The 13,202-nt window shown below is 46.8% G+C and overlaps 1 protein-coding gene across 4 annotated transcripts in view; it reads right to left on the bottom strand.

The window, feature by feature from the left end:
* The window catches only part of GSG1L (GSG1 like), a 56,462-nt gene that overhangs the window by 13,456 nt on the left and 29,804 nt on the right, over positions 1-13,202 (bottom strand). For 3 of the 4 annotated variants that reach the window (XM_042037821.1, XM_042037822.1, XM_042037819.1), the window contains exons 3-5: positions 9,433-9,585; positions 5,275-5,386; positions 374-541 (exon numbers count right to left, since the gene is read on the bottom strand). In XM_042037821.1, the coding sequence (XP_041893755.1) occupies positions 374-541; positions 5,275-5,386; positions 9,433-9,585 (433 nt within the window). The remainder of the gene's footprint in view (positions 1-373; positions 542-5,274; positions 5,387-9,432; positions 9,586-13,202) is intronic. The other variant, XM_042037820.1, reaches the window with a different exon arrangement.

Raw genomic sequence — 13,202 nt, 5'->3', positions numbered from 1 at the left:
CTCAGCAGCTGTTGGGATTACTGGGAGGTGCCTGTTGCACATGCTGAGAAAGGATGGATGTCACATTTGGTACACCCCCACAATTTTACCTTTCTAGAGAGGGAAAATCAGCTTACATTGGCAGCACAGCTTTTTGTGAATTGGCTGCATATTGTAAAAACTTTTAGTGAGTATAGGAGGAAGGGTGGACACTGAGACATCACAAAATTTAAGAAAAAACAAATCAAGGAGGACCTTTTGCGTTTGCCTTTCACACATGCCTTCTCCAGGTGTCTCAGAGACTTCACCCACTGAAGTAGGTGAGAGCCTGGATTTTCTGGAACCAGCAGAGTCCGTGGAAACCTCCCCTGATCGAGTGACTGGCTGCACTGACCTTTCTCTGAAGTACTTGATGGCTTCCTGGTCTAGGAAGTTCTGCTCTTCTCGAAAGCCCTGCTCAAAGATTTTGCGCTTGTGTCTGAACTCAATGACAGTCTTAGTGTAAGAGTTGAGGGTGGTGACGGAGGCCGCCATGCAGCAGGTGAAAGAGCCCCACGCCAGACTGTGGAGAGAGAAACCAGCAGACAGAGCTGGGTTAAGACAGCAGCTCATGTCGTATTTCAGACACACACACACAGGGTGGGACCAGGCAGGGAAGGTGGAGGGGACAAACCTGTTCTTCTCATCTTACCTCGAAAGACCTGTGGCTCATGCTCAGGAAGGCAGGAGGCTGGGCTGGGGCTGGGCACAGCCTTCATCCCATGGAGAACCATGTGCTAAGGTGAACACTTGGTGCACTCTGACACCAGAGCCAAACACCTCCTGATGTCCCTCTGAAATGCCTCAGAGCCTTGCAGACGAGTCCTAAAATCCATACACTCCTGGAAGGAGTAATGCCCCAGAGAGTCTTTTGGAGCAGTCTTCCAGCATCCATGGGACACTGGCTGCACAATGCCACTGCAGGGATGGTTTCTAATCTGCTTTTCATGCCTTCATCAGACTACTGTATTTCCTTCTTTCCTGGTTCATGGACACTTCTGGCATTCCTGGCTTGTGTCTGGTCTCTGAAAGCCTGACCACAATAGAAGACAACACTTCCATTTTGTGGAGTCACCCAACCTGGGGGTCTCCTGACTGACCCCCTCAGTGTGAAGGCAGTGCCAGCCAACCTTGGCCAGCCAGGGGCAGGATGCCTGCAAGTACCAACCAGGAGCACAGAGAGGCAGAGGGAGAAAAGTGGAAGAAAAAAAGAAGACTGGCCCAATGCAAAGCTGGAAGAGCAGCAGGTGTTGTCCTGGGTCTCCTGGCAAGCAGGCTCAGCTGGGAGCTGCTCTGTTCCCTGCTTGTGGACAGGGCTTCCCCTCAGGTTCTTCTGCCCTCCCTGACCTCAAGTTCAGATGGGGCTGGCGAGGGACTCATGGCCCCAAGGAGCTGAGATGCTTTTTGAGCATGAAATGAGGCTGCAAAAAAAGACCCTGAATTCCTCCTTTTGTCAGCAGAGCTTCTCTGCATTCAAGCTCCCCTTGGCTTCACACTCAGCCCATCAACTGTGGCTACACATATTTCACAGTGGCTCCCTAACTAAGTTGGATTAACTTCATCATCTATGATGGTGACACACTTTACCTGCTCCTTTTTGCACTTTTTCTGTAACAAATTGATCTGAATTATGCAGAGCAGAAAGAATCCAGCCCCAGTAGCATTATCTTATAAATACTCATTGTCAACACAGCCCTCAGCATGAGCTATTTTCCCATTCTGCAAAGGACCTGCCGACAAGGAAGCAGTTTCTCATTTCAAATTAGACAAAACTTGAAAAAGAGCACATATTCATGGACTGAAAAATCTAGGGAAAAAGTGACTCAAGTAAACAGAAATGGCTCATTTCAATGATTTCAAAATTCAGCTTATAACAAGTCCTGCAGGGACTCCCGAGGCAATGAGATGTGTGGAGGCAGCTCCTTCCTTGTCATTTTTGAACCTGTTTGCCAGATGCAATCAAATGAGAAGGAAATGTAGTGACCCCTGGGGTGACAAAGTTCCCTGAAGTTTCCCATGGTTGGGAGGAGAAGTGGGAAGGGAACTTGTGCTAGGTGTGAGTGTCCAGGCACAGCATCTTCCTGGCCTGAGTCTTCCTGGCATGAGTCTTCCTCCCACGTGGAGTGTGTGGAAGAGCTCCAGCAGCTGCAAACATTTCCAGCTGGGCTCCTAAAGAGTATTCAGGAAGAAGCCAGCCAAATCCACATACCTCACTGTGCCTGGGAGGTGCCTGGGGAATGACATTTGAGGGAGAACTTCTCTTGGATGTTTCTGATGGTTTCTAATCATGAAATCAGAAGTGTTGAAAGGTTCAGAGAAGGAAATACAGAATGAAGACTCTCAGTGTCTGGCATTTGGGAAATTATAGTAATTAGGCAATTAGGATAGATGTGCTTTAGTTTTTATGGACCTTGGTTAAATGCTATGTATTTTGAATTGTAAGCAGTGGCTGTCCCACCTTCAAGAGTTACACCTGCCTTAGGTGAAGACCTCTTTAACAGCAATGCTGTTAATGGTCCATGCCAGCTGTGCCCCAGATGTGGTGGGACTGTACCCACAGAGCTTCCTGTAGCTGCGCTCAGGGCTGGGCTCTCATGTTCCTCCATGGCTTAAACAGCTTAGGCTTTTAATATTTATTTTCTTTAGAGAGTCTTAACTTAAACAGCTACTGATCCTCAGAGGCACTGAAATCCCTTGCCTGGAGAATCCCCTGGCCCACTCCTGACTCATGCCAGAGACCAGAACAACCTTCAGGCTTTGCCAGTGCCTTGGGAATGGGGTAGGATAACAGAGGCCAACCCTGAGACATCTGAGCAGACTGTAAACAGTCTGCTCATTTTGGGGAGGGGTGTTTTTATCATTCCCTTTTGATAGAGAGGAAGTTGAGTCACAGAAAACTTAGTTTTCCCACTGGCACTTGGGAAAGGGATGGCAGTCTGGATCCCCAGGACCCTTTGACTCTTGGCCATGGGGACAGCGTTCCCTGGCCTCACTTGTCAGGGCTGTTTCAGTTCTCTGGGCCATGTTCTGTGGCTGGGTGCTGCAGTGGCACATTTACAGCAGGCTGAAAATCAGGGTGGTGGTTATGCTGCTGGGTGAGGGGTTCTCAAAGCTCATGTTCCAGGATGTCACCAGAACCCAGATGGAGCAGAAAATAATTCCTACATGTGTGGTTTTCCACCAGGCTGGGTGGGCATTTGTGATTAACCCTTCTTAAAGAAGATGTTCAAGTCTGGGTGGTGTCAGGGGAGGTTGAAGCTCTCTGGTCTGTACAACAGTGGTGGCTCAGTGTTAGCTGGAAGGCAGAAGCCTTGTTTTTGCTTCATTTGCCTTCCAGACCTTCCTTTTCCAGGTCTGCTACTCATCACTAGTGTGGCATGAGGGACCCCACGGCCTTCCTCAGGCTGCTGAGCACCACTGCAGGCTGAAAGTGCCGCTGCTGCTCACCCCCGTCCCAGCAGAGCCAATGTTTGCACCGTGCCCCACATCCTGCACGGATAAATGTTCTGCCTTGGAAGCATCAGGGAAGGGAAGGAGGAAGGGAGGCAGGGAGGGAGGAAGGGAGGGAGGGAGGGAGACTACTAAATGCAAGAAGGAGCTTTGTGGCTGCAGTAGCTGGAGAGGAGCTCAGCTCCCACAGTGGCTGTGTGGAGTGAAGCTGAGGTCTCACCCCAGCAATACGGGCAGAGGGGATGTTGCTCCCACATATTTCCCTGCTTGTGGGTGTCTCCAGAGTCCTCCACAGCGAGACCTAACCCAGGGGCAGTCCTGGTCCTTAAACCAAAGCCTCCTGTGCCCTCTCTGGCTGTGGTTGCCCAGGGAGAGCTGAGGAAGAGGCTGCTCTGGGACAGGGCTGGGGTCTGGACTTCATCTCCCATGGAGCACGGCTCCCAGCTCCACCTGCCATGGGACACAGCTCCCAAACCCACCTCCCATGGGATACCAGCTCCCAGCTCCATCTCTATGGGACACAGCTCCCAGCAGGGAGTGTGGGTGGGATGAGTGGGCCCAGGGAGAGCTCAGGATGCCCTGAGGGACCCTGGTGCCCACTCTGAGCCATGGGGGCTCTTGGCTTGCACAAGATGGAGAATAATCTAATGAGTGGTGTTCATGCAAGACATTCAACAGCATTCCGAAGTTTGAGTATTGCAGTAAATTACAAAATAGATTACTGAAGACAAATACGCCTTATTATTTAAATATATTGAAAATTATACAATTATTGTGACAGAGTTGTTATAAATATTAATATAAATATTATAAATACTATAAATATGGGAATGCAATGTATTTATAAGTCCATCATCACATGCAATAAATATTCATTATTGAGACACAAAATAAGCTGTATTTTAAATATAATGTGATTGGTATTTCGTAACATGTTGCTAAAATGGTAGCAGCTCCTCCTATGAAACACAGCATAGAGAGGTGAGAAGGAAAGACTAATAATTCCCTGCAGTGCTGTGCATGAGAAGTATTTATATTTATTTATTGGTGTTAGCAAAGATTGTTATTTTTGCTTTGAGACGGAAAGAAAATAATGTGCTATATTTAGAAATGACAAGAAGAAGGTATTTTCTCTATCCATCCAAAGAGGCTGATGCCTCTGGAGGAATGGGGATGTTGTTTGCACGTATTTTTATTCTCCACAGCCTCCTGCTCTTGTTAAGCTTCTTATAAACTTGCAAGCAATGTAACACAGTTGCTGTGTCTTGGTCAAATTAGTTTTATGTGATTTTAGAAGATAAATGGGAAAGGTAAAAAAAAAATGCCATGTCCATTTTCCCAAGCCTTCTCCCCATGATCCACAGGGAAGTCTCATCATGCCAGGAGCACTGAACCTTCCTCTGCAGTTGTGTTAAAAGCTGCACTGTAAGGTTCAACTGAGACATTAATTAAAAACAAGGGGGGAAAAAAAAGAAAAGTCTAAAAGTCTCAGAAATGCCATGGCAATTATGTTCCTAAATTGAACTTTAATGAGAGTGCTCAATCTGTGTTGGTAATTGTGGGTGCTGTTTATTTACAAATGCTCTGTACCTGCTGATAGCACAGCTGCTGCTGCACAGCCACCCCTAACTGTCCCCCACACCTCAAAAACTGCACAGCCCCGGGGGCTTGTGCTCCTGCAAGTTTGGCAGCTGGAAATCCACAGGCGTGTTCCTGGCAATTGGAGGTGATATGTGCAATTCACCTCCCAACAGGGTGATGGAACAACTCCAAAGAGAAAAGAGAGGAACTGGTGGTGACACTTACCAGAAGGACCATCCATAGTCCCAGGAATGTGGTCGCCAGTCCTCTGGCCCAAGGCTGACTGTCACTTGGAAAACTTGAGTGTACATCATGTGTGCCACCATCCCCAAGAGACCTGGGAAGCAGGGATTAGAACAGGAATTTTTCTGCCAATGCTTTTTATCATTCTTGAGGGAGCTACTGCTTGGAAGTGCTTTGAGAGCTGCAAAAAAGTCTTTGTTGTACTTTTATGCCTCCTGTTCTACTGTGGAGGAGGGAGCTGCATGGGCAGAGGAAAGATATGACTGAGAGCTCAATATTTTGCATCATACTGAATTCTCAATTAAAAGAGGAGTTGAAGGAAGAAAATCGTTGAAGAAAATGTTGCACAATGAGCATCCCCACCAACCCTGCTGCTGCAAACCAGGGCTGTGCCACCCACAGCTATCTCACAGCCCATCCCAGACAGGCCTCAGGTGAGAATGAGGAGAGAGGCTTCTGCAGGCAATGCAGACTCAATGTGTTCATGCCAAAGAACCATATTTTGTCCCAGTAGTTGCTAAGATTTATGAATCTGAACACTCATAAAACACTTGGAAGTTGCACAAGGAAGTGAGCTTGGTTCTCCTGATGATGTGTGCTGAGAGGACACCACTGGGATACTTTTGATGGTGCAGTGCTGGTGCTGCTTTTGTGAGACTGTTATAGCTCCCTGAGAGAACTGCAACTGGGTGAGGATTAGACAATGTGTTAGAGCCTTCAGGCCCTGTGATATTAAAGAACAAGGCTGCAGTAAATCACAGGGTGGCCTGAGTGGCTCTGCCTTTAGCTGGCCAGTGTGGTCCTGCAGTTTAAACAGAAAAAACCACCTGAACTTTATATTTAAACATCCCTCTGAGGAAAATCAAACCCCACTTTTCAAGCAGTGGTGGTCAGGAGCAGCTCTGAGGCTTGGAGTATTTTCTAGCTACAATAATTTGGGATGTTCCTGCCATAGCACCTGGGCAGTGCAGGGTGATGATCCCCAATGAGCTCAGGAAAGTGTGGGATAAGGCTGAGGAGGTGGGGCTGGATCACTATATCCCAAATAGTTCTTGGGGCCTACAGATGGGCAAAAGCCTCTTGTGCTGCAGTGGCAGTTCAAGGCACTTGGAACCACCCATATTCTGCCCTGGTGGGTACAGTGAGGTCTGTGTGTTACACTTTGCACCATTCATTCACTGTTCTCTCTGACCACCTACTTCTTTCCATGGTTGCCCTTCCTGTACGTGGAAGATCCAGACTTCCCTCCCCCAACCATACTGAATTATTGTCTCTTCTTTCCTTCTTACTTTCAAAACCTAAAACACTCTTAGTCTCCCCAGACACGTGGATGATTCAGGGCAGTTCTGGGGGAGGGAAGCTGGGGAATGTTTGTGTTGTGGGCATGTTAAGCAGGACCTTCAGCAAGACAAATGTCAGATTTGATACAAACAACTGCAGAGGCTGAGAGAAGACACTGTGTTACAGGGAGCTGGGGTGATTTGCTCAGCTGCCTCGTGTTGGAGTGACACACTGCAAAGATAGGAGGTGGAAAGAGCAACTCACTCCAGGAGAAATGAGATCTGGGCAGGGTGGGTGGCCTAATGGGAGCACAGAAAAGTGCTGCACACCTTGCTCATTTCTGGTTGTATTTAATTTCCAGAATGCACCGGGCGCTTGCTGAACTTTTTAAATCAGTGGATTTTTCTTCAGCTGACAGCTGTGCCTTGATCTTAAGTTTAGGGTTTACTGTTTCTGTATGTCCTGTCAGTAATTTTTCAACCCTGATAAAATCTTACAGACTGCCCTGAGACCGTTCATAGTCACTCAGAGCCAGCAGGAGGTTTGGCCCAGCCAGGACGAGCCTCAGCAGGGCTGAGCTGCTCTGTTCTGTCACGCAAACCTTGCACAGGGTTTCAGCCACGTTCAGCCCTGTGGCTGTGTGGGAGGCTGAGGTGACAGTCCACTGATCCAGGTGAGGAGGAGGTCACCACCAAAGCCTGGAAACGTGGTGTTCTTTGCTTTGTCTGCCTAATGGCAGGGAGGGACAGGGCTGGGTCTGCACCTGGCAGGGCTGTTGGTGCTGTTGTGCCACATCCAAACTAAAGTAGAATAATGCAAATCTTTTGTTGTGCTGCTTCACTGACTTTCGGTTTGGTCCATTTTAGCTGTGCCTTGCCACGTTCTCCATGGGGATACCCCCTGGTCCATATTGCTGTACATTTAATGAGCTAAAATGAGCTGCCTGTGACACAGGATCATCTTTTCCCCCAGCTGGCTGCTCAAGGCTGGGCAGGGAGGGCACAATGCCTGCACCCATCCAGGGTCTGGGGCAAGAGGTGTTTGCAGATGGGAGATCCTGGTAAGGTGGTGTGCTGGAGTGGGGGGCAGTGCAGGAACACTGACCATTTATAGCTGGCTTGAGATCGTGAGCCCTGCAGGACCAGAGCTCTTTGGAGGTGTTGGTAATGGAAGTGGTTAAGGAACTTTGGAAAGCTGGAGATGAAGGGTATTTGGAAAAGACAATGTATTTTAAACCATTTTCTGATATTTTTTACTAGAAATGCTATTTATAGAATATATCCCAGTAATTAAGATGTTTTATTATAAATATTACGTGAGAGACGTGTAATTTTTTTAGTTTGTGTATGGTTAAGAGGGATACCAAAATTGTGATGTTGTGGGGTATTTTTTTAATGGCTGGTAGGAGATTAAGGAACAACAATAAGTGACCACACTGTTAGGATGTTTTTTCCTAACCTTTAGATGTTGAGCTATGAGAAGGTGGAGATCTCATTGAACTTTTATGAGGGAACTCAAGCATGAATTTAATGAGAAGTGTTATGCTCCAATGGAAAGTCCCCTTCATTACCTAATTTCTATTAAGCTATGTCATTATAAATATGCTAAGCTTAAATAAATATAGTTTTCTTCTTTCCTCTGATAACCCCGTCATTGAAAATAACAGCTAGCAGCGTGCTGGGGTTTGGGGTTTTATCCTTGTTTCAATTCCTCTATCATTTTTCCCTGTAAATTTTGAAGTTTATATTTGGACTATCTTGGCAATGTACTTAGGAAGAGGGAAGGCCAAAATAAAAATAGAAAGTTGTGTAGGAAAGAAAACTTCATCATTCTTACAAAACTTTAAAACTGCAGTTAATGGTGAAGGGAGAGAGGAACAGCATGGAAGTAATTGATTGAATGCTGAAGAATTCCACATAGTTTGATTTTGAAAATGGAACTGATTTTTTTTTTTTTAAGTTCCAAATTATATCCAAAGCAGAAAAATATGCTTTGGCTGTTCTTATCAGATTTTTTTGTCACTCAGCTTTACTTCTGACCTTTTCTTTTTGTTACTATTTCACAATTTGCAGCTATCCCTGAAGATACAAGCTCCTTCCCAGAATGTACACTGCCTGTTGTAACGTCTTCCAGCCTGAAATGCAGCAGAATAAAATGCAGCAGAATAAAATGCACTTCTATTGCAGGAGTTCTTTCTGCCTGAGAGGTCCATGCAGGAGTGCTCACATGAGCACTCTGGCTGCTTGTATGAATCCTGGAAAGTGGGGGTTCAAGCCTGAAAAAACTTCACAGAAGGGAAGGGGCACTTCCTCAAGTTCAGATGGTGAGAGGCCCCAAGTACAGACCGAGCATGAAAATAGCCCGAAGCAGTTGTTGTGAGAGATGTTCATGTCCCAGATCACCCTTGGGGCTGCTCCTCAGTGCCATTATTAGAACCCTTTTCATTCTCAATTTGGTTAATTAACAAGATCAGCTCCTTTCTTTGGTTTTCCAGCCTTCACCTACTTTCAGGATTAACAAAGAAAAAAAGAATTTTCAGCATTACATGTTTTTAAGTTTCCTCTGGAAAATGAGTGTGATGATGCTGCAAATGGAGCTGAGGCTGGAGCTGTGGTAATGGCTGTGCGGGAAGGATAATTACTGCATTGCTGCTGTGAAATCAGGAATGAGGATATTCACTTCTCCCTGGCAAGAGGCAAATTTATCATGCAGTCTTTGTGCCAAAGGAACAAAAAATTACATTGAAAAATTGCAATAGCGAAATGGGGATAAGAGAGTCTTGGAGCCTCTGGTTTTTTATTCTCTCAGAGTTGCAGAATTTTGCTTTGAGGTGGTGAAAAGGGAGGGGGAGGTTCCTACCTGAAAGCACAGTGAAGACAGCAGCAAAGGCATTTAACTTGAGCCCATCTATGACACTGCTTGAATGAAAGAGCTCGAGGCACATGAGGCTGAACCCAACGACCAACAGCATGATGTACAACACCTCGGACACCACTGAGAGCCACAGCACACCTGAGGGCAAAGAGAGACAACCAGTCATCACTTGGGGAATACTTTCAAGAGGTTAACGTTGGCAAAAATTAATTAGGAAATCAGGAATATCTAGGAGTAACTGTGTAATTTTTTGTAAAAGTTGGTTGGTTTATAAGGTTGGCAACTGTAATCTGGGTTTTTAAAAAATGTTTATCACACCCACTGTATATAGAGACAAAATTCTTTACTGAAAGAGTTATTAAGCACAGTCTGCCCAGGGAAGTGGTGGAGTCACCACGCCTGTAAGTGTTCAGAAAACAAGTAAAGGTGGCACTTCCCAGTGTGGTTTAGTGGGCATGGGAGCCTTTGGTCAAAGGTTGGGTTTGATGATTTTGATGGTCTTTTCCAACCTTAATGATTCTGTGATTCACAGAGTTTAAACTCAGCAAACCATGGCCCGAACTCTGAAAAACAGAAAAAGTGGTGAATGAAGATGTGAAGAGTGCCAAGGTGGTAAAGAGACTGCAGAAAGAACAAGCTGTTGCTTGTTCTTGTTCAGCTTGGCTGAAGAACCTCTGCAGGTTATGTGTGAGAACCTCTTGGCTCCTCTGAGCCAAGGCACAGCTCACAGAATTCATTTTCCCACCCTGTGCCACAGTTTAGATGAGCAGAGCCCAGCACACACAGAGGTGATGGCACAGGATACCTGACTGTCTGTGTGCTGCTGGGAGCTGGACAGGCTTGGATGCCTCTTTTCCACAAAGAAAATATTTTCAGTCCAGGTTTTGAAATTCCTGTCACAGCATAGGGTTGGGGGCTGTTGTTAGAAACTGGAGTCCTGCAGGATGGCTGTTCTCACTCAAGGTGTTTGGATCCACCTCACAGGGTTTGTGCCACTGGAGCTGACACAGAAACTGCCACAGTTACAGCAGGGTGGGCACAGATATTTATAACAGGCTCAGATGAGGAGCTGCAGATGCAAAACTCGGCCTGGCTCATGTTTCCTCAGCCCCTGGGTACAGCCCTGAGGGTCAGGGCCCTGTTTGAGCTCTGCAGGACTCGGGGGCAGTGTGCAGGGCACGGGCTCTGGCAGCGCGGGGCAGTGCCCAGCAGGGACTGATTCACCACCAGGAGATGTCATGCTTGGGAATTCCAGCTCAAAACCTCCAGCAGGATCTGCTGAGTCTTTGAAAGTCACCAAGCCATGGGGTAAATTGGGGAGGATGGGAACAGACGATAAAATTAAGTCCCTGCCCAATTTCCAATTGCTGTTTCAGCATGAGAATCTGCTGGAATTCTCCAGTACATTTGCTAACCTGATTGCTAGAGAATTCACCTGGAAACAATGAGCAGTGATGGAAAATTTCAGCCTAAGCAGTTGAAACATGGAAAGTTAAGCATCTGAAGACAATGGCTTATATTAGAAAATGTTAGCTGTAACCATAGAGACTGCTACAGGCTTCACTATATTAATACCTTCTCTCCTCACTGTGAGAGCACATGTGTGATAAAGCCTACAGTCCAGCTTAGAAAACCAGATATGCAGTCTCACTTTTATCAAACATTTGAGTGTCCTCTTGGTGACCAGGCTGATCCCAGCTCATATTTTGTCTGGGAATTCATCTTTATAATTACATCTAATTAGTATGTGCTATTCGTTGTTGCCACTGTAGCTGACCTTTCGAGTTCTTATACCACACTACAGAGATAGCAATAAATAAAGCTTTTAATTGCTCACAGTGGCTGTGTGTGCAATATTGCATCTATCAACAGCAAACAGCTGCTTATCTCACTCCTGTTAGTCAATTTGGTATCAGGCAACTGGCACACTCTTCCAAAAAGGAATGCAAGTGAGAGAGAGCAAGGGTGTTGTTCTGAGATACAGCAGGCTTTAGAAGGCATTTTGCCTCATTTTCTCAAACCATCAGTTTCTATGATGAGAGAATGATGGAATGATTTGAATTTGGAAGAATTAGATGACGTAAACCTGACCCACAGACTGAGGCAGCAGACAGCCCTAACTAATGAGCTGTAATCCATGTAGCCCACACTTGGAATATTAATGTACAACACACCTGCCCAGGTGTTTATCGCCCTGATTCAACCCTTGTGGACACCCACTGGTGGTCTGTGCACACCAGGGCAGTGCTGTAACAGTGTCTGCAGCTCACCACTGTGGTGTGGCTCCATCTCTGCTTCCCTGAGGGGACAACTGGGCTCAAAGAGCTGCAGTCCATGGGATAATATCAGGCTGGTGGTGCTCAGTTTTAGGGCCAATTTTCTTGGATGCTTTTATCAATGACCTGGACACACTTAAGGAAGTTTGCTTCTTGTGTTCCTAAATTAGGAGGAGACTGTGAGTCCCTTGAGAGAGAGAGACCTTGGCAGATTTGGGTGTGTCACCAGCCACATGAAATCTGACAAGGGCACAGGCTGGGTTCTGCTCCTGGGACGGGGTAATCCTGGATGTACCTATGGAGAGGGGAACAAGAAGCTGGAGTGCACCCCTTCAGGAGGGGTCTGGAGGGTTGCTTGATGGTTTTGGGGGTTCAGGTGGTGGCTTGGGGTTCAGGTGATGTACTCAGCCCACTCTACCTGTTGCCCACCTATGGACCAGTGCCTGAAGGTGGTGCTGCAGGCAGCAGTGCAGTGAGCTTGGAAGGAGCAGGGAGCTGGGGAGGTGCACATGTCCCTGTGGGAGCATCTGGGTTTGTGTGTCCATTGCAAGGAGACATGTGCAGAGGGACAGGAGGGCTCTGGGAGCTGAGCCTGGAGGGTCTGGGGGCCCAGCTGGTGTCCTTTGTCCTCCTAAGGAAGGAGAAAGGAACAGGAGGAAGGAACACCTGACTGTGTGGCTGCTGTCACAGGGAGTGCTTTGGCTTCCCTTGCCACAAGGCTGGGATAAGAGTGGCTTTGTCAGCAGGATAACCTTGCAAGGAAAGGATGAAAAGCTCAATGAGACGTGAGCTTTGCTCTGCTGTAAAACCTTTTTTCTGATCAGACACAAAGGCTGGGTGAGTTTGCTGTTGGAGGCACAGTCAATTATTACTTTTTGGGGGGGCCCTTTTCATATCTACAAAGGAAACTCTCTTGTCTTATTCATGGGGTAACTGAATACCTTCTCTGTGCCTTTTTTTAGCACATCTAATGTGGGGAAAGGCAAGTCCCACATGTGGTGTTTGCATAGTTCTATGTCCTGTCCTGCCTGCTCTGGCTTTGAATTTCATCTGAAATAATAACACCCAGTAAATGCAACCTGTGTCTGAGTTTTGCATTTTCCTGTGGCTGCCTGAAGCAGAACAGTTGCTTCAGGTTATTAATTCAGGAGACAGAGTCTTTCTGTTCTGTGCTGGTGGTGATCTCCCACTGCTCCTCTCTCAACGTGAGATTCATGAGGCAGTCACTTGGCATCATCTCCACTCACAATCTCTTACAGCCTCCTACCTGCAAAGTAGAGAGCTCCTTCTCTTGAGGGGACCTCAGTCATTCCAGGTGACAGAAAAGAAGCTCTCCAGGGGATTTTTCTCTTTTCCAATCTTCTCTGCTGTCATCTTTTCTGTCTGCTTACTCCCCTCCAGCCTGTGTCCTCTGCCCCAGGGATCTGTCTGGCCTAACTCAGCTTTCATGAAAAATCTTTCCTTCAGAAGAGTCAGTAC

This window comes from Corvus kubaryi, unplaced genomic scaffold (genome assembly GCF_017639235.1).
Source record: "Corvus kubaryi isolate FWS band 111438036 unplaced genomic scaffold, C.kubaryi_AGA036_p1.0 37387, whole genome shotgun sequence".
Classification (NCBI taxonomy): domain Eukaryota; kingdom Metazoa; phylum Chordata; class Aves; order Passeriformes; family Corvidae; genus Corvus; species Corvus kubaryi.
This window is presented reverse-complemented; position numbering and strand designations above follow the sequence as displayed.